The sequence below is a fragment of the Mastigoproctus giganteus genome, chromosome 6 (genome assembly GCF_048544385.1).
Source record: "Mastigoproctus giganteus isolate SK-2022 chromosome 6, ASM4854438v1, whole genome shotgun sequence".
In the NCBI taxonomy this organism is placed as follows: Eukaryota; Metazoa; Arthropoda; class Arachnida; order Uropygi; family Thelyphonidae; genus Mastigoproctus; species Mastigoproctus giganteus.
This window is the reverse complement of record NC_143580.1, coordinates 57,393,096-57,413,270: the sequence shown is the minus strand read 5'-3', so window position 1 is coordinate 57,413,270 and position 20,175 is coordinate 57,393,096. Positions and strand designations below refer to the sequence as shown.

General features: G+C 35.7%; 1 protein-coding gene across 2 annotated transcripts in view; it reads left to right on the top strand.

Moving 5' to 3' along the window:
* The window catches only part of LOC150084315 (fibronectin type-III domain-containing protein 3A-like), a 441,928-nt gene that overhangs the window by 205,825 nt on the left and 215,928 nt on the right, over positions 1 to 20,175 (top strand). For both annotated transcript variants that reach the window (XM_090375975.1, XM_090375974.1), the window contains exons 3-4: positions 5,534 to 5,723; positions 14,011 to 14,166. In XM_090375975.1, coding sequence (XP_090232101.1) covers positions 5,534 to 5,723; positions 14,011 to 14,166 — 346 coding nt within the window. The remainder of the gene's footprint in view (positions 1 to 5,533; positions 5,724 to 14,010; positions 14,167 to 20,175) is intronic.

The window sequence follows — 20,175 nt, the reverse complement described above, 5'->3', positions numbered from 1 at the left end:
AAAAAAAAAATCCCGTGTTATCGAGAGAGAGAGAGAGAGAGAGAGAGAGAGAGAGAGAGAGAGAGAGAGAGAGAGTAGAAAGGAATCACCAAGAAAGAGAAGAATGATGATATCCAGCTCAGGATCCTGGGTGTGCCAAGCCCATACCCACCAGATGTGGGCCCCTGCTGCTAATAAATTAATTATGCTAAACTAAAATTAATATCATCCGTTAATCCCTAGCCTATTCCTGTGATGGAATATTGCAATAATGGTTTTTGTAATAAGATCTTTATTTATTAATTAAATTTATTCATGCTATGTTGAATGTACAAAAGACACTAATTATCCTACCAGTCAGGAAAGTGGATGAACTAAGTTAGCGTTGTCTGTGTTAGTCCATTTCGGGAAAAAATTTTGAGGGTTTATTTTATAAAGTGGAATTTTTAACTGGAAATAGGCAAACTTAGCATAAAATAGACGCAGTTTTACAGGTATACGCTGCTGCCTCGATTCTCTTAATGCCTACGTAATCAACCCTACTCAAGTTGAATCCTTTCTGTAGTACTTTTTCCCCCCTTCTTTTTTCAAAATGTTTTTTTTTTTTTTTTTTTGTTAATTATTAATTTCCGATGACAATAGAGAAGGTGCGACTGGCGTGTCACATTGAAATAATAGCCGTAACTGTCCCTCCCAATTTTCATGTGTTCAGCACAGATGTCGAAATAGGTCAGGAGTGTATCAAGTTAGTACTTCCTTGTTATGAAGGCAACCGTAGTTTAGATAAGCAGTTAGAAACAGGACACAAATTGGGATTAGTGAGTAAATACCAAGCGATATGCCGACATTGTTTTGGTTAGATATTTTTAAAATACAATTGCGTTCTCGACGTTAAAACCATTTTCTTATTTCCCTTATAGAAGCGGCCCTATTTTTATCAGAATTAGGACGTGGGTTAGTTTTCACATACCATAACAACGCGAGAAAGGAAGATTTATTCAATTTTTTTGTTTGCGTGATAACAATACTGCTAAGTCCAAAGAAGATAAAATTATGGTGGTAATTAATTTCCCTTCTCGGCTCATTTTGTTTATCCAAAAGAAAAGCAAAATGACCCAAATCTGAAATGAAGAGTAGGAATTCGTCTGTGGAAAAAGTGGTATTCCGTGTTTTTAACTTTTTCACACTTCCTTTTTTTTTTTAGTTTGAAAGAAGTCAATGACACTTACTGTGTGATTAGTTTAAGAGTACTGTATATTTTTGCTATTTGAATTTAATTTTATTAGCGAACTAAAAATTTCTCATTTTTCCAGCTTATCCTTAAATAATAAAATAAACTTTCATGAGCATATACTAAGCCTTCCAACTAGCTGCCTATCAAAACTTAATGTCTTATGTACATTATTTTCAATGGCCTGGGCAGCTGAGAAATACACATTACTAGCTTTGTATAAAACTATGACTAGACCTCAGTTGGATTGTGGATCTCTTATTTTTGCTTCAGCTAGATGGATCATATTTCAGTATTTAAACACCATTCACAACAGTAATTTCTGCATAACTCTAGGAGCATTTAAAAGTTTAAAACTCCTCCAATTTAGAGCATGTGTGTAGATGCATCATAGCCTCTACTACATCTTCGATGAAATTATCTAATGAAAATATGCAGTCAATTATACATCCAAAGTGGTCCATTATTCATGAACTGTGATGGGTGATAAACCAGTAGGATTACTCCTCAGACACTTGAGTTTTGCAAATAGTTTTGTGTCATATTGTAGACATAAAATCAGAGCCTCCTTAACTGTCAGCTATGTCTTTATCTGTCTCTTACTTTACAAAAAGAAAAAAGAAAAAAAAAAGGACATATTCCCAGTTGTTATGCAGAAGTTCCATATGCTGTACAGCTTTGAAAATAGAAACAATTATCAGATTTATACAAATAGATCAAAATTGAATAGGTGAAATAGTTTTTCCAGGAGTAACTATATCTGTTGCCTTGCTTCTTGTTTGCAGTACTATTGCAGTGGAATGACATGCTTTTAAACTATCCTTGAATGGTATTACAAGCATCAGCTTTTTCTCTTCTCTGCTTTCATCGATACTGACTCTAGTGCAGTATTGACTCTGCATAAACATTCCTTAAACCCATTGATTCAACATCTGAGTAATCAATTCAAACATTTTCAAAAAGCAAGAGTATAAGTTGCTGCCTGTTGGATTCCCAATCATGCTGGAATCTGAGAAATGATTGAGCTGAAAAAAAATCCAGAATGTAATATATCCAACTTTCAGTTTGCACCTTTTAAAGATTATAGAGAAGTCTTGCAGGCCAAATATACTTCTGTTTGGGGAAAACACCAAAGAGATCAACTGTACGATTAACTTTTCTGAATTAAAAAAAAAAAACAACAAAAAAACATGTTTATGGTATGCACTGATAAATAGATGGGAGGAGTAGTTATACTGACATGACTGTATATTGGACATACCTTTTTATATATATATATATATATATATATATATATATGCGTGTGTGTGTGTGTAAACCTCAAACACGAGAGGTATTAGAATATATAGTATTTAGTACCGTGCTTGGGTTGGAGGTTGAGAAGACGAAAGAAGATATTTGTTGACATTGGACTTGAACTTCTGTAGACTGTAATATGAAGGAAGGTTGTTCCAGAAAACGGCAGTTGAATGAATAAACGAGGAAAACAAAAAGTTGGTTCTGTGAGTTTTGAAGTTGGACAGTAAATGGACGTTGGCTGCACGTGTTCGGACTGTTTTGAAAGAGACAGTGGGAATTATAGAAGCCAGTTAGAAGAACAGTGCCCATGGAAATTTTACAACATATCTGCTTCTAGGAGAAGATCCTCTGCTTCATTCTGTCTGTGAAATATGAGAGGAGGTTGAAAAGTTTCTAGCTTCTCATAGAAGGAATGCTTGAAAGTTGTGAAAATTCATATTATTTTTAAATATAGACCTCCCTTAAATCAACACACTGTCTGGCATGATCCACTAGCTTTTGTAACCTGCTAAAATAAAATTCAGAAGATTTTGACTCAAACCAGTTGTTGACTGCATCCATCATGATATTGTTACTGTCAAGCTTTTGCCCTTTAAAGTCCTCTTTGAGATTTGGAAGTAGAAAATAGGCCGATGTAGACAAATCCGGCGAGTAGGGTGGATGCTGTAATAGCTTGAACCAGAGTCACAAACACTGTGTGTATTGGTGCATTATCTTGATGTGAGGTGACTCCTTTGGCCAATTTCCTGTGCCTTTTCAACTTCAGTTCCTCGTTTGTTGTTTGTTATTTGGTTTTTAGGAGCATTAGCAACTAAGGCCATATTGCTCCAGGATATGCGGTGGTCATTCCCTGACCTTTCCGCATCCTCCGTATTTGGTGGTGATGGGCTCGAACCCTGATCTAATCAAGAAGCGTGTGCTACGCACTGCTGTCAATTCCTCGTGGAAACAGCTGAGTAGGTTAGAATAATACCCAGCATTGATAGTGGCATCTCATTCTAGGAAATCAACCATGGTTGCTCCTTCTGCATCCCTGAAGGCAGATGCCACAACTTTCCCAGCAGACTTCTGCACTAAACCTTTTGGGGAGGGGAGAAGAGGGATGCTTCCGCTGTTTTGATTCTTCTTTTATTTCAGAGTTGAAGTGATGCACCCATGTTTTGTCCATAGTGATATATTGCCTCCAAAGCTGAGCTTCATTAGCTTCAAAATGCTGCACAATTTTGTGACAACACCCCGCTCTTTCCCACTTTTGATTTGCATTTAGTGCTTTAAGGACTTGCCCCGAAGAACCCTTATTCATTCCTAAAACATTCACCATAATATCATGAGCTTGTTCATGAGAGATGTTGAATGTTGTCGAGTGCTTCAATGTTATTGTGCAGTCTTGCATGATCTGGTCATGAATGGCATCCACATATGCAGGTGTCAACATGGTGACAGGTCTCCTACTGTGTGGTGCATCTTTCTCATCTCATCCATACTTTAATTTTGCAACAAAGTTTTTGACCATGGCATATGAAGGACAAGGTTCCCCTAATGTTTGCTGCATGTCTTCATGAATTTCTTTTGTCAACATTCCCTTTAAACGAAGGTACTCAATGACTACATGGTGTTTCATTCTTTCAACAGTTGCCATCTTCATTCACCTTTTACACTTCAGAACCCTTTGTAAAGGAGAAGAATATAGTTATAAACATGAAATTTTCTGTGAACACACAAGAAGAGTCACAGCAGAGATTGGCAATATTGTGTTTAAGAAATTGCCTCCCGTACACATTAAGGTATATTCTGATTGTTTCTCCATCCCACTCAGCTATTTGTATCATTTCCTTCCAATCTTTGGCAAATGTTACACTTACTCTTTCATATGCTTAGTGACAAAGAAAAACTAAAACTCTTGATTTGTATTAAATGTTTTTGAATAATAGGCGAACTTTTATATTCTAACCATAATGAACTAAAAGGGATATTGTGATACTGATTCTGACAGACAAATTTTACCTTTAATTATCCTTATGTTGTGAAACCTGCATAACAACAGCCTTCCAGTATAATTAACTATCTTTATCATTAAGCATATGAGAGTCAGAGATGCTTGCAGGTTTACCAAAGATTGGAAAGAAATGGCAAGGTTGGCTGAGTATGATGGATAAACAATTGGAATGTGCCTTAATGTGGTTGTATTTGGCAGATAGAACAGAGCAGAGGATTATCTCCTAGAAGCAGATATGCAAGGAAGGTATGCCCAATATGCTGTCCTGTCAGTATAACTTCCTTCCATCTATTTATCAGTGAATGCCATAAACATACATCTGTTCTGTCTCCTCCAATTTGTGGGGAGAAGGTGAAGTTGTTATTTATTTTTTATTGGGCACTAGCCTGGATTAAACTTAACAATAGTTCATAGTTTATGCAATATAGGATACCACCTACAAGTTAGACCTGTTGTGGATTGGGGAATGTGATAGCAAGCATATTCTAAAAGCAGATGAATTGAGATGTATAAATATGAATTTCATCATCTAAACAACTCTGTTTATATATATATTCTTTCTAAATATTATCTTATCTAGGTCTGTTTGTGTTGGAGAAACTTACCCATTGATATGACACTAAAAGTCAAGGTGACAAATCTCCTAAACTTAAAAATAAGTGAGTAGATGCAGGTGTCTTTTAATTTGAATTCCCTGTTTTGTTGGGCAACTATCCAAGCACACAGAAATAATAATGCTGATGCTTTAATGATTTAACTTTTTTTTTTTTTTTTTTTTTTCCAATCTGCTTTATATCTGCAAATACAAGTTACAGAAATAGTGGAAAAAATTACCTTACTAAGTAAGAGAAACTTGCAGTTTCTATTATTTAATAATGTAATTAGTATGCAAATTTTTATTATATGAATTTTCTTAAACTTAAACTAAGAATTTTTTCCCAAAGTTATAGTCATGTGGAGTTTGCAATTTAGAAAAATTGGGTAGTGACAAAAGCAGTATAGTGAATTAGTGGTCTTTGTTATTGCAGAATCCAAATCCTGCTCCAAACACTGCCCCAGCAGCAACAGCTACACCATATTTTGCTTACCCTCAGCCACCATATCCACCACCCCAGTTTCATCCTCAAGCTCCTAATCCTCTACAACCTGGTTTGACACCACAAAGTCTTCATGGGACACTTCATCCTACACAACACAGTTCCCATTCTGTCCACCAAGGTAAGAATTTAATTTCTTATAAACTTTTATTAAACTATATTTCTGTAATTTTACTTGCCTGAGAACCTAATAAAGTAAAATGCCATTTGACAAATTGTCCATCATGATTTATGACTAGGGCTTAATCTAGTAGAAAACTTTTTATGACTATAAGAGCCACACATTAGGATAGTGAGATTATATGTATCAATGCATAATCCTTATTACAAAAGATATAGTACTTTATTTAAATTATGAGTATTGTTTTTGCATATTAACATAATTATTGGTCATATGTGTTGCAGTGATCAGGTAAAGTCTTTCTGAATTTGTACTGTGCATAGTTGACAAAATCTAGTACAAAAGAAAAATGTTCAATAATGATATGCATAATATAGCAATAAGGTACACAATTAGTATTTTATAGTTTATCATGAGTCAGAAAGTTGGAACTAGATACATGATTGTATTGAGGTAGTAATCCTCTGCAGGTACCAGACCTTTTATACAGCATCCAGAAATCTGGCTATTCTTGAAACTGTTTTTCAAAATGTAGTCAGTTTGAGTGAATGAAACATAGTAGTTTGGTGGCAGATTGCCTTGTTTGCATGCATATTGTCAGTTTAATGTTACCTTTGTTAGAGTTATTTTTCACCCTTATTTTTTATATCCAACTTGTCTGAAAGGCCACTAGCTAGTGGGAGTTCCAAAAGAAAACAATTTGTGCTGAGTGTAAAGAAGAAAGCAAAGTTTTTCATGAAATTAGCAAAAGGTGCTTCTGTAAAATGATTAAGTGAAGAATTTGGATTGATTCATATATAATTTATCATCTTACAAAACAGATGAAATAGTTGCTTAGATTTTACACTGATGGTAATGTACTTGAATTAATGGTCAATTGAAAAACTTTGTTCACATCAGCAGTCTATTTATAGTGTAAAGTGTTGCTCGAATGGATTAGGCAGTGTCAGAACCGCAAATTTCCGTTCATTCACTCCATTATTAGGGCCAAAGTGAAAGGAGTCAAGTTTTTTAAATTAATTTTAAAAAAAGTTTTTTTTAAAGATGTGTTATGAAGACTCTTTCATGCATTTAAGACTCGCAGTGTTTATCCTAGGTGGGAGATGGCAGAGTGTGGAAATTGTGTGTAACCTTATCATTTTGCTAGAAAAGGTTGACTTCCTGAAAAGATTTAATGCCCTAGAAGAAATTAAATCAGAGGGACCATCTGGTATTCAGCTCTCCAACTCAACTCTCACATACACCTGGCTGCAGGGAGAGAACACCATGAGCAGGAAGCAGAACTGCTACCTTAACAAATTTTAAATTTGTGTGACTCAATTTCTTTAATAAATGGGGATAGATGTAATAGGAGCAGATATATTTTCAGTGGGACTTCTTTTCTTGAGGTAGGATGCACTTGAATAAAAGAGATGCAAGAATATTTGCTGGTACTATTGAAGCCAATTTAGGTGTTTGATAAACCATTAGCTTAAGTTGGGGGGAAGATGCTACATTAATGGCAGCTAATGGGCAGAGGCATGTTGATTATTATACTGCTTTGAACCATCCTATTGGGACATATACTGACTTAGAAATCAATTGTGGGATTACAGGGCATTTGTGAGAGAAGTGAAACTCAGTAAGGCAGTTAGATTGTGGGAAATTGTTGAACACTTGTAAGTACAGAGAATTCTAAAATTAACCTAAATCTAACTGGAAAATTCATGCAAAAAGCACTGCAGTAAGCAATTACATGGGATCTTTTTTGTCATAACGAACATAAGTTGTACCTCTTATCTGTTTTCGTACTAATTCTAGGAGTGCAGTTAATAAGCTTAAATTTGAGTGGCGCAAATATGCAATTCTGAACAAATTAATACAAATTGCTTTTTGAAAAATTAATACATATTGCTTTGAACTTTTTTTTTTTGCTCAAAAAATTTAACAATTACATTTTTTAAATTGTTAAGGGTGACATTGACTAAAGAAAATATTGACTGGCAAGAAAAAAGAAAAATTTTTTCTTTCTTGTTGGAAAAAAAAAAAAAAAAAAAAAAGAAAAATATATATTTTACTAATGGGCAAAATATCAGGAACTAGTGGCAGTTTTTAAAAGAAGTTTTGTTACTCACCTAAAACTATAATTGTTATTTTGTCAGTTAACTATCCAAGAACATGTAATAACAGCTTTACACTATCTGGTATTGAGCATACAAAGATTTTCAGTGTGTGTTTGTTTTATGATTTTTAATGATACCATAGTAATTACATTAATCAATTCATGTAATTACTGCCTCAATCTTATATCAGGGTTTTATCATTAAATTGTCATAAACTGGCAGTTGTGGCATGTCACCTGACAGGTGACCTCATAAATAATATTCTCACATTAACTGTTCATCAATTATTAAAAATCTGAATTTATTTATAACTTCCTAAATATACTTAAACTTTTACTGCATTACTTTTTTTTTTATTTTTTTTTTAAATACAGTTTTCATGTAGAAATTGTGTACGAGAGCCTGTCAGGTGACATGCCACCATCTTTGCAACTATTTGGCTTTTTGCTTGGAGCGGCATGATACTGGACAAGCAGAGATGCTGTTTTTAGTTTCAGGTTACTTGTTTTTCCTTCTGTCACTAATTCAGTAAACATCTACTGTCTTATCCTAGTTGTTTTTGAAAGATTTATTATTGTTTTCACATAGTAAAGATGGTAACATGAAACCTACATTCTCTCATGATGGTTGCTACACTGTGGGAAGCATGATATGTAGTTTCTTATTTAGTGTGCTGTGAAGCATGCCAAATTTGAAATAAATTTTGAAATAAACTTGAAAATGGAAGTAACTAATAATGTTGAAAGAACACACACACACACACACACACACACACACACACACACACACACACACACACACACACACACACACACACACACACACACACACACACACACACACACACACACTCAGGATAGCCTTACATATAAAAATATAAGATACATATAAAAGCAACAAAATTAATGAAATTTTAAAGAAAGCTGGAGAAATTGGCAAAAGTTAATGAAAATGAACATTCTTCCTCATGGTCATACCTCTGCTACTCAGAGTAGCAGAGGTATGACCATGAGGAAGAATGTGCAGACATATAGCCATACTGGAGGAAACGTCATTTGACATAATTCCAATATATATATATATATATATATATATATCTGCCAACTCTCTGGATTTATGATAGCAAATCTGTCTTTTTTACTTGATTTGACACTTCTCCATCTTGCTTTTTTTTTTTTTTTTTTTTTTTCTCTCTCCATTTACTTTTTTTTGCAAAAACTCACTTTTTCTCCTCCTTCTTTTCACAAAAAAATAAAATAAAACTACATTAAAATAGATTTAAATTTTGTGAATTTCTGCTTATTTTCAATAACAGATTAGTCATTAGGTGTGCTATGATAGTCTATGTTGCAAAATAAAAACACTTGATAATAGTGTTGTTCTTATGTGTGATTTTTCATGGACTTGTGCGGTGGAAGCTAGTTAATGTCTTTCAGTAAGATGCCAAAGAAATGCAATGTAAAATTTCAGAAGACATATGCACGAGATTTTCCATGTAAAATCTTCCTTATTGTAAAACTTGAAAAAGATAACATGTTTGCCTTGTTTACTGTATGTTGATGTGATTTTCCAGTTTCAAGCATGCAATGTAATCAGACATCTGCAAGCAAATAAGCATAAAAACAGTAAGGGGGGAAAATTGTAAAAATAGATATTGGATTTCATGGTGATGTCATATGTGATGAATGTTTATTTGCATCTTCTGTCATAGAACATACTCTTAATCTGAGTTGTGCTGATTATACTGGTGCATTGTTCAGAAACACAGATACTGCACACAAAATTAAGTTACCTGTGTAATTTTTCAATTAATAATGTATGACTCCTTTTGCATGAATCAATTCATGAATTCTCAATGGTAGCAATTCAACTAGACCCCTTAAATAGTTTATATCAGTATTAGTTGTTTTGAAAACAATTGAGCCTGTAATTCAGGTTTTGTGAATGCTGTTGTTGTGTTTTCACTTGTTTTTCAAGCTACTCCCATACATTCTCCATAGGATTTAAATCTGGCAACTTGGCTGGTCAGCTTAAATGCTCTACCATTCCCTCAGGTTCATTATTCCAGTGTAAAACAGTAGAAGCCCTATGAGCTAGACAGTTGTCATCTTGGATTTCAGGAGTCTCAAATCCATGAGTATCTTCTAAATGTTCAGCAAATAGGAATGACCTGATGATCCAGAATATTTGTATAGCCAGCATGATTCATCCTCATTAGTATTTAAAGTAGGGGACCCGCTTCATTATAGTTAAAAAAAAAAAAAAAAAAAACACCCATCCCCAAAGTTGTACAGCAACTTGTACCCAACTTGTACAGCATCTTGCATATTCTGCATGAAATGCTTCATTGCTTCTCATGTGAATACATTGCTTGGCATCATTAGCATATAAACAAAATTTGGATTTTTCAGACCACATCATAGCTTTCCAATCATCAGCAGTCCAGTTTTTATCTTTTAGCATAGCGGTTAACATTGGTCTTTTTTCAGGTGACCGTTCTTCAGATATGCATGTTATGCATTTCTCATTGCAACATTCTTGCTTGAAATTGTTTTCATGTTTACTATATGTGATATTCTTAGCTGATCATGCTTGCTTAGCACAAACTTTAACCATAATTCTGCTGCTGATTTCTGGTTGGTTTTGATTCACACCATTCTTTAAAAACTCTTATTACTGTTCTTTCTGAAACGTCAGCAAATTTAGCCATTTCTTTAATGGGATGTCCTTTACACCTGTCAAATGCTGCTGTTCCCTTTTGTTACTCACTATTGTTTTTTCTTTTGTTGTGTTATCCCTAAATTGAGAGAAAAGATTAATTTTATATTGTAATATCACTGATATAAACAAACAAACAAGCACTTGTTCAATCCATTATATGCATTTTTTTTTTGTTTTTTAAGAAAACACAGAGACCAAAGGTATTAGAACTTATAGTATTTAGTACCATGCATAGGTAAAAGATTTTGAAGACAGAAGAAGATTCTGTTGACAGACTTGAATTTTTGTAGGTTATTAATTTTCAGGAAATACATGTTAAGTTCTACAAAGTTTTACAAAAAGTTGAAGTTGAAGGGATAAATGAAGAAGAAGAAAAGTTGGTTCTGTGAGTTGGAATTTGTAAATGGACATTGACTGGTTGTGGCACTGGTTTTGGGGGGGGGGAGAAAGAAAGAGAGAGAGAGAGACCAATTCAGACGATTAGTACACATGGAAAAGGCATGCAACAGGAATAGAACATCTGTGAGACAGAGTGGAGAGACTGTATGAGAGACAGGTCATTAATTAACCTGACTGCCCTCTTTTGAATGGAGTCTAGAAGCCTGAGAGAGCTTTTATGGCACCACTTTAGATATGCAAACAGTATTCCACAGTAGGGCAGATTTAGGATTGATATAGAGGGAGTAGTTGTTTTGAAGGAAAGGAATGCTGAGAGCAAAAAAGAAAATGCAGTTTTTCAGATGCAGAAGAAATAATATTCATGATATGCTTATGGCAAGAGTGAGAGATTAGACGTCAGGATAATCACTAATAGAGAGATGTCATCTTGTCTAGAAATCTGAGTGTTGTTTAAGAACAGGAGCAGAAGAACCCTTTTTATGAGATATAAGACAGGACTAAGTTTTAGAAGGATTGAAATTAACAAAGTTATCTTTGACCCATTGGAGAATTATCTGAAGTTGGCATTAAGGAATAGGTAGAGGATATTCAAGAAGATGAAACTGTTTGGGCAAGGCAAGTTTACTCAAACTGGAAGGCAATGTGCTATATTCAGCAAAACTATGGATAGGATTTCCATTCAATGAAAGAAGGTCATTAATATACAAGAGAAAAACAGTGGGAGAAAGAAGTGAATCTTCTTTCTCCCAGAAATTATAAGACAGTGCCATCTATCATCACCTACAGAGGGCAGTCAGAAAGAAAACTGGATACCTAATTGCAAAAAAAAGTTAGAAACCCCCAAGGTAGAAGCTGGCTAAGAACACCTTTATGCCAAACACAATCAAAAACATTTAGAAATGTTAAGAGCAACAGATTGAGTTTCACCACACTTTTCCATTGAATTTTTCCATTGATGGGGAAACATAAGCCAAAATGTCACCAATAGAATCTGTATCAATGATCGTTGATCAAATAGAAGATTTCAAGATAGTTTAGAAGTTAGTAGTTAATGGATTTCTCCATTACTTTGGAAAGAGTAGAGGTAAGTGCAATGAGACAATAATTGGATGGTAGGGATTTGCTACCATTTTAGGAACTGGCTGGATATGAGCAAATTTCCAAGCAGAAGGAAAAACACCAGTGGAATAGGAAAGTGTAAAAAGGCAACACAGAGCAGGAGTAAGCTCAGGTTTTTGGAACAAGTGGAGAAATACCATTAGGACCTGGAGCTTTCTTGGCATCAAGATTCAAAATTCTTCTGATCCTTTTGACAGAAAACTATGGGAGGCATTGAGTGAAGGGTATTGAGAATGGATGGAGATCATTTACTAAGATTATCAACACAAGACTTAGGAAAAGTTGGATATTAGTATGTCAGTTTTATCTTTAAATGAGAAGCCAATAGAACCATTAGGTTTTAACAGGGGTGGGAATATAGTTGGGAAAATGTGGTGGCCAATAGAGCTGGCAATGACCAGAATGCTAGACTTCCATTTGGACAAGAAGCAAGTTTTCCTCTCTTTGCCATTTCAAACTCTAGTTTGGACTGATTAATAAAACTTTACAATTGTTGCGAACTTTAGGGTAGGTGGAAAATGAACCTGGAGATTTGGATGCAAGTCACTCGTGATATGCAATGTGTTATCTTGAACAGCCTTAGTGCATTTTTTGGAAAACCAAGTTTGCATAAAGGAACAGATTTTAAGGTGGGGTGTGGAATAAAGGATTTCAGCCCTACAAAAATAATTTCGCCGACATGATCTGAGAAAACATTGACATCAGAAGATTTAAAACAGTAATCAAAGAAAAGAAGAACAAAAATCTTATAGGTCATTGCATTTTGCATTCTTATAATGCCAAACAACACGAGGCTGAGAATGGCCACAAGAGAAAGGCTCCATTGCAGAAGAGACCATTACTAAGTTGTGATCTGAGGTGTGTGGAATACAACTCGCCATGACCATATACTTTGAAGGTTTGTTTGTGAGAAAAAGAAGATCAAGAGTGTTGTGTGTGTTTGATATTATGGTAGACAAATGAACAATCTGTGTGAGGTCATTAGTAATTACAAAAGCCTCAGCATCTTGACCAGCTGGGTCCATATATGACTAGAAAACGGAAGCCAACTGGAGTTGCGAACATTAAAATCGCCAAGGAAAATTCATTCATTGTTAGGTAAGTTGGACTGCAGAAAGTCAGGTGTCAAAGAATGTAACTGAAAGGGTTCCAAGTGATTAAGACTTGGAAGAATGATTGAGGAGAGGTAGCAGATGAATTTGGCAGAATGGGATAGAGAGATTTTAAGCCAGAGGAGATTGAACAGTGGATATTCCAAATTACTTATTCTTTGAGAGGGAATATCAGACAGATATATGCACAAGACCAGCTTTAAAAGGAATCATATTGTGAATAATCAGGACAACAGATGAGCAGTGGTTGAATCAATCAATAATTGAGATTCTGTCTGGAAAAGTGGGTCTTGGCAGACTGCAGATGAAAATTGATATCACTGAGACCATGTGTATTTGTGAAAATATTGAGTAAGTTTTTGGGAGGTCTGGATCTGTTTTCAATTAAGTTTTCTGGCATATGTTACCCATCTGTTAACAAATTTTGTAACTGTTGGCAGGTATATTGTGATCTTCTTGATACCCCCTCCCCGTTCCACCTTTTTGTGCTGAAAGGTGCACAACAATACATATGTTTATTCCTTAACAAGGAATTTTAACAGGTTTGAGCAGTTTTACTATAAGTCTAAATTTCTTCTGCAGAGTAACTAGATATATTGAAAGCTTTATATGATATTCAGAAGCCAAATCTGGAAATGTGTTGGAGTGCTGCACTCATTCTGTATCCCCCTACCCCCACATACTAAACTGCCACACTTACTCTATTCTTATTCCACAACTGTTTGTAAACCTAGTACTGTGTAGCAAAAAGACATGGCTGGCTTACTATTATTAATATTGCCATACAGTGGTAAGTAAATAATCATAGTTCATTTAAAATAAACTTTTTTTTAGGTGCATCTCCACCTCCTGGCCAACATCTGCAATTACATAAAGAAGATAGAAACCAGCGTCCATTTTATAAGTTTAAAAGAAAAACAGAAGTTCGACCAAGAGAGAATAAACTGGTTATATTACCCCAGCAGTCTCCCTCCATATCATCAAAAAAGGGTAAGTATTAATTTCTCTTTTTCTAAAGGCTTTACACATAATGTAATATGTAACTTTAATTGCACAACTAGTTCTACGGTGGATGATGACGAGAGAGGTAGCAGAAGTAAAAGGCAAAGGAATGGGTTTTAATTTCAGAAAAGGAAATTACGATGCCTTAAGGTACTACATGGCCTCTATTAACTGGGTAGATATCGCGCAGAGAATGAATACAATTGAACTGTGGTACGCTTTTAAAACATTAATCACAGATGCCTTGAATGCGTATATACCATTAAAAAAATACTCCACGAGAAGGGTTCCAAGTTGGATGAATAGTGAAGTTGCCACATTACTTGAGCAGAAAAAGGTGGCATGGAAACGTTACAGAGTAATAAAAAGTACTGAAGCCTATAACAGCTACAAGGTGATGTGTAATAGAGCCACAGAAAAGGTTCGACAGGCAAAGGCAGTTTATGAGAAATCACTAGCAAACAGAGCAAAGAGGGGGGATAAAGAATTCTTCACATATATAAATGCCAAGAAGAGCAGGACAAACCAGATCGGACCTTTACGTAAGGGAAAGGGGATAGTAATAAATACACCAGCTGCCGTTCCAGATGAACTCAACAGTTATTTTGCATCGATATTTACAAATGAAAAGCCTTTTGTGGCAATGGGAAATTGTGGGAGCGAAGTTAAAAAATATGTAATTAATGATATTGAAATTTCGCAAGATTATTTAATGAAAAAACTTTCAAGCCTACAGACTAGTAAGGCTCCTGGAGTTGATGGAATATACCCTATAATCTTGAGAGAGGCGGCAAGCGAGTGCATTGAACCACTGAGGCTGGTTATGCGAGCATCACTAGACTCTGGGGAGATTCCCTTGGATTGGAAAAGTGCAAATGTATCTCCCATACATAAGGGTGGCTCTAAAAGTGAAGTGGGAAATTATCGACCTGTCAGTCTGACTTCAGTAGTAGGGAAAATCATGGAGGCATTGATCAAGGGTGGAATTCAGGATCATTTGGATAGAATTGAAATTCTCAAGGATACTCAGCATGGTTTTGTAAAGGGAAAATCATGTTTAACAAATCTGGTTCGCTATTTCAAAAGGGTCACTCACGAGCTGGATTTAGGAAATAATTTCAACATTGTTTATTTAGATTTCAGCAAAGCTTTTGACTCAGTCCCACATGAGCGGTTGCTTTATAAGCTGGAACAGGTTGGAATCACTGGGAAAATCCTTAGATGGATAGAAGGATGGCTTCAGGGCAGGAGGCAGAGGGTTGTGATAAATGGCTATTCCTCAGATTGGGTTGATGTAAGAAGTGGGGTTCCCCAAGGATCAGTATTAGGACCACTGTTGTTTTTAATTTTCATAAACGACATTGATGAAGGGATAGAGGGCGTGATGTCTAAATTTGCAGATGATGTTAAAATTGGTAGAGTAGTTAATGATCACTGTCAAGCTGAGCTTCTTCAGAGAGACCTAGATAGACTTCAAGAATGGTCAGAAAAATGGCAGCTGTGCTTTAATCCAACAAAGTGTAAGGTATTACACCTGGGAAACAGTAATCCCAAAATAACTTATTCACTTGGTGGAGTTCAACTAAACCCAGTACTGGAGGAAAGGGACTTGGGTGTTACGATACTGTCAGACATGAAATTCTCTGAGCATTGTAAACAGGTTGCAAGGAAGGCCCATGGTGTCCTATCGATGATCTATCGAACTTTTGCAAGTAGAGATAGGGACGTGATAATCCCATTATATAAGGCTTATGTTAGACCACACTTGGAATACTGTGTTCAAGTATGGAGACCGCACCTAAAGAAAGACATCGAGCTTCTTGAAAGGGTGCAAAGAAGGGTAACTCGCCTGGTGAGATCGGCAAAAGGGCGGCGTCCTTATGAAGAAAGACTTCGAATATGTGGGTTGCAGAGTTTGGAAACTAGACACCTTAGAGGAGATTTGATTGAGGTGTTTAAGGCTCTGAGAGGCATCAGTAAAATGAATGAGGACAAAATTTTCAAGATTATAAATGATGCTAGAACTAGGGGACATAAATTCAAGTTACGCGGGGAAATGTTTAGATTGGACTGCAGGAAGTTTTATTTTAGCCAGCGAGTTATAAATTACTGGAATAAGTTGCCTTCATGGGTGGTGGAGGCCGACAGTTTGGGGAAATTCAAAGGTCATCTGGATAGTACTTTCGGGTAAGGGAAGCGCATAGGATGATAGGATTAATTTCCTTTTTATTTAATTTTTAATTTCATTTTATTATTTTTATTTATTTATTAATTATTATTATTTATTTATTTAATTTTTGTTTTTATCATTGTTTTGTTCGGATTTTTTTTTTTTTTTTTGGCTGGTGCAGCATAAGCCATAGGCTTTCTTGCACCATACGGCCGTTACTAATACTAATTATGACATGAATCAATCCTGAGCTACCTGAATTAGTTTGCTTATTCAGAAATTACTATTTTCCCCTTGCTGTTTTATACAGAGGACCGCCCCACCATTTTAAACAGAATTGATTTGGGCTTCATTTAGCCTTTCTTATTTTTGACTTCTATCATTTCATGCTTGAACTCAGTAGAAATTATTAGAATTTCTTTCTTGTCTTTCCATTTTGAAACAGCCACACTGTTAGCATCCTGCAAGTACATTCATCTGTTTTTAGCTTAGCTGTTGAGATGTTCTTTGAAATATTTTTTCTAACAGCATGCAGTGTACCTGTACAGTATGTGTTGGCCTCGGGTAATTGTATAGCAGGTGCTTAGGAATTATATAAATTATCCATATGCAAAGAATATCCAATGTACAAATTTCTCTTCCATAAGTTTCAGAACTACATTTGCAGAATATCCTTTTCCAACCAATTCACCCAGTGCTCCTGGGTGAATTGGTTGGAAAGTTGACTTCAATACTAGACCATTTGGCTCAGTCAGCATGAACAGTTTTATGCCATACTTGTGCTTTTTATTTTGTATGTATTGTCGGAAAAGTAGATGGCCTCTTCAGAAGATCATGGATTCATCTAGTGGACGAATCCATGATCAGCTATTTCCCAAGATAATAAATTTTTAGCATTGTGCCATTCAGGTGGTCCAATAAAGGCCAGACTTTATAAACGCTGTCTGTAAGAAGTTTTACATTTTAGTTATTCCAGATTTTTAGCCCCCACAACATGCAAATTGGCTCACGAACATGCACTTCTACAGATATAATTCACTTGTGGTTATGAACACACGTGGCCCCGGCTGCTAAGCGTTATAGTGATCAAGCGGTTCTCAGTGATTTCTAGAGCATTTTAAAAATTTATAAAAGTTTTCATTTTTAAAAGTTTTCTTACATTTTCATTAAGTAATATTAAACTTAGTCTTACGAACTGTAACTAAGTTTCAGAAAGGCAACCACTTTTATTTTTTCTATTTAACTAATATACTAACTTGTACACCACTTGATCACTCTAGTGGCACTGCTCCTGCCTCTCCGTGGTGGGACCAGTAACCTGGTAGAAGAAATCCACTCTCTCAGAGCTGAAAGGAGCAAAGATGGATAACAATATGTTTCCACCTTTAGAGCCATCGAGCTCAAAACTAGCGACAAATCACACCGATGATGACTTTTCTCAACCCAAGAGGTTGAAAACAAATCCTAAAGAGGTGATACCAGCATTCCTCGTACTGCACTCTACATCAGACCAGCCTCTGAGTAAACTGTCTCCATTCCTTGTGCAGAAATGCTTAGAGGCTACCTCAGGTTCACCAAAATCAGTAAGGCGACTCCAGTCTTGGGATTTTCTGGTAGAGACCATGAGATCCCAGCATTCTGTAAAGTTATTAAACCTGACTACTTTCAATGGACATCCAATAAAAGTCACTCCCAGTGCCTCCCCTAAATTCTTCAAAAGGAGTAATTGCAGAATGGGATTTATTAAATATATCACAGGAGGAAATAGTCAAAAAGCTACAAGAACAGAGTCATCCAAGCCAGCAGGATCGTGACTCGTGATGATGGTATTCTTGTTCCAACAAGGAGCATAATCCTCACTTTTAGCTCTCCTATCCTAGCAACATCTGCAAAAGCAGGCTATCTACATTGCTGTGTCTTACCTTACATCTCAAACTCAATCAGGTGCTACAAGTGCCAAAAATATTGACACTCCCAGACTGCATGTAGAGGTGAGGCAATATGTCCTAATTGCAGATGAAATGAGCACAACCAATGTGATTGCAATTCTACCACTCCTCATTGCCCAAATTGTAAAGGTTACCTGGCTTTCTTCAAAACCTGGTAAATTACCTGGCTTTCTTCAAAATATGCGAACTGTGGAAGCAAGGGGAAAAAATACAGAAATATAAAGTGGAGAACAAATTTCTTTCCTGTGAACTACTTATTCAAAGGAAAGAAAAGAAATAATCAAAATGGAGCCAAAGTGTACATATGCAACAGCTGCTAAACAGGTCCAGTTAGTAGGTATAATTTCTCCTAATACATATATTGCCAATTGGCCACAATCCATGCTCACTTCTCCCAAACTTCTTCCTTCACAACAAAAAACTGAACAAGCCAGCAATACTCCAATTTCTGTTCCAGCCAATGTGCCTTCAACAAGTGAAAAGTGAAACCAAAAGTTACAGAAACCCCAATGGTGCAACCACGGATTTCAACCAAAATGGATATTGATCAACAGAATAATTCAGATAACGGAATTTTAGAACTTCACGCAACCGATGAGATGGACATGACATGTCCTTTCTTTCCTAAGATAGACAAAGTAAAAATAGAGTTATAAACAAGCTACAACCAAAAAGGAGTCAGAAACAAAAACAACCAACAAGAATGCGTAATGGAAATAATCCTTCAGTGGAATTGTAGAGGTTTTCGTAATGTAAAAGACAACTTTCACATTTTCATCAACCGCTATGAACCAGCAGGTATATCCCTACAAGAAACCTATTTAAATTCACAAGTGTGTCCTATTATTAAAAATTATACCATGTTCAGAAGAGATAAGAATATTGACTTGCCGGCACATGGGGGCATGGCAGTTTTTTTTTTAGAAATAACATTCCATCCAAACATGTTGCTTTTCAGACTCCTTTTGAGGTAGTGGCAGTGCATGCAGAAACTGGCATGGCTATTATAATAGCATCTATATATATATATATATATATTCCTCCAAATTCCTTGTTCTCCTCAGATGATCTAGAAAATCTAATAGACCAGCTACCACCTCCTTTCTGCTTGCTCGGAAACTTCAATGCTCATCATTCGCTGTGGGGATCTCCAAAAATCGACAAAAGAGGTAAACTAATAGAAAATCTTCTTGATGTTTGTCAACTTATCCTTTTGAACACTGGTTGAGCCTACTTATATTAATTTTCCTACAGGTCTATGAGTGCAATAGACATTCCAATCTGCTCTCCCTCCATACGTACCAATACAGTGGTCTGTTCTTGAAAATCACTAAATAGTGATAATCTACCAATCCTCTGCAAGAACAGGTAAACCCCCCTTTGCCGGGTTGCTCCAATTGGAAATTTCGTAGGACCCACTGGAATGAGTATGCTTCAGATGTTCAGTTAGATGATGAAATAATCCAATCCCAGCCCATAGATTGTCACACAACATATACCTAATCAAATATTACAAGTTGCCAGCTCTACAATACCAAAATCTTTGCCTGGGAAATGCAAACACAGTAATTACTGGTGGAATCCGGATTGTACATACGCTAAACAGGAAAAAAAATAGAGCTTGGAATTTGTTTCACAAATTCCCTACAACCAATAACCTTATTAGTTTTAAAAGAATGAAAGCCAAGTTCCACCAAATAAGAAGGAAAGCAAAAAATGATTCATGAATTAGCTTTTCCTCTAGTATAACAAAGGACACAGATATCAGACTCATCTGGAAGAAAATTCAAACATTTAATGGCAAATATGTACAGTCCTTAGCTTCAATATTAAACTGGGAAGGGAAGGAGTTGTCCTCTCCGGCAGAAATTGCAAATG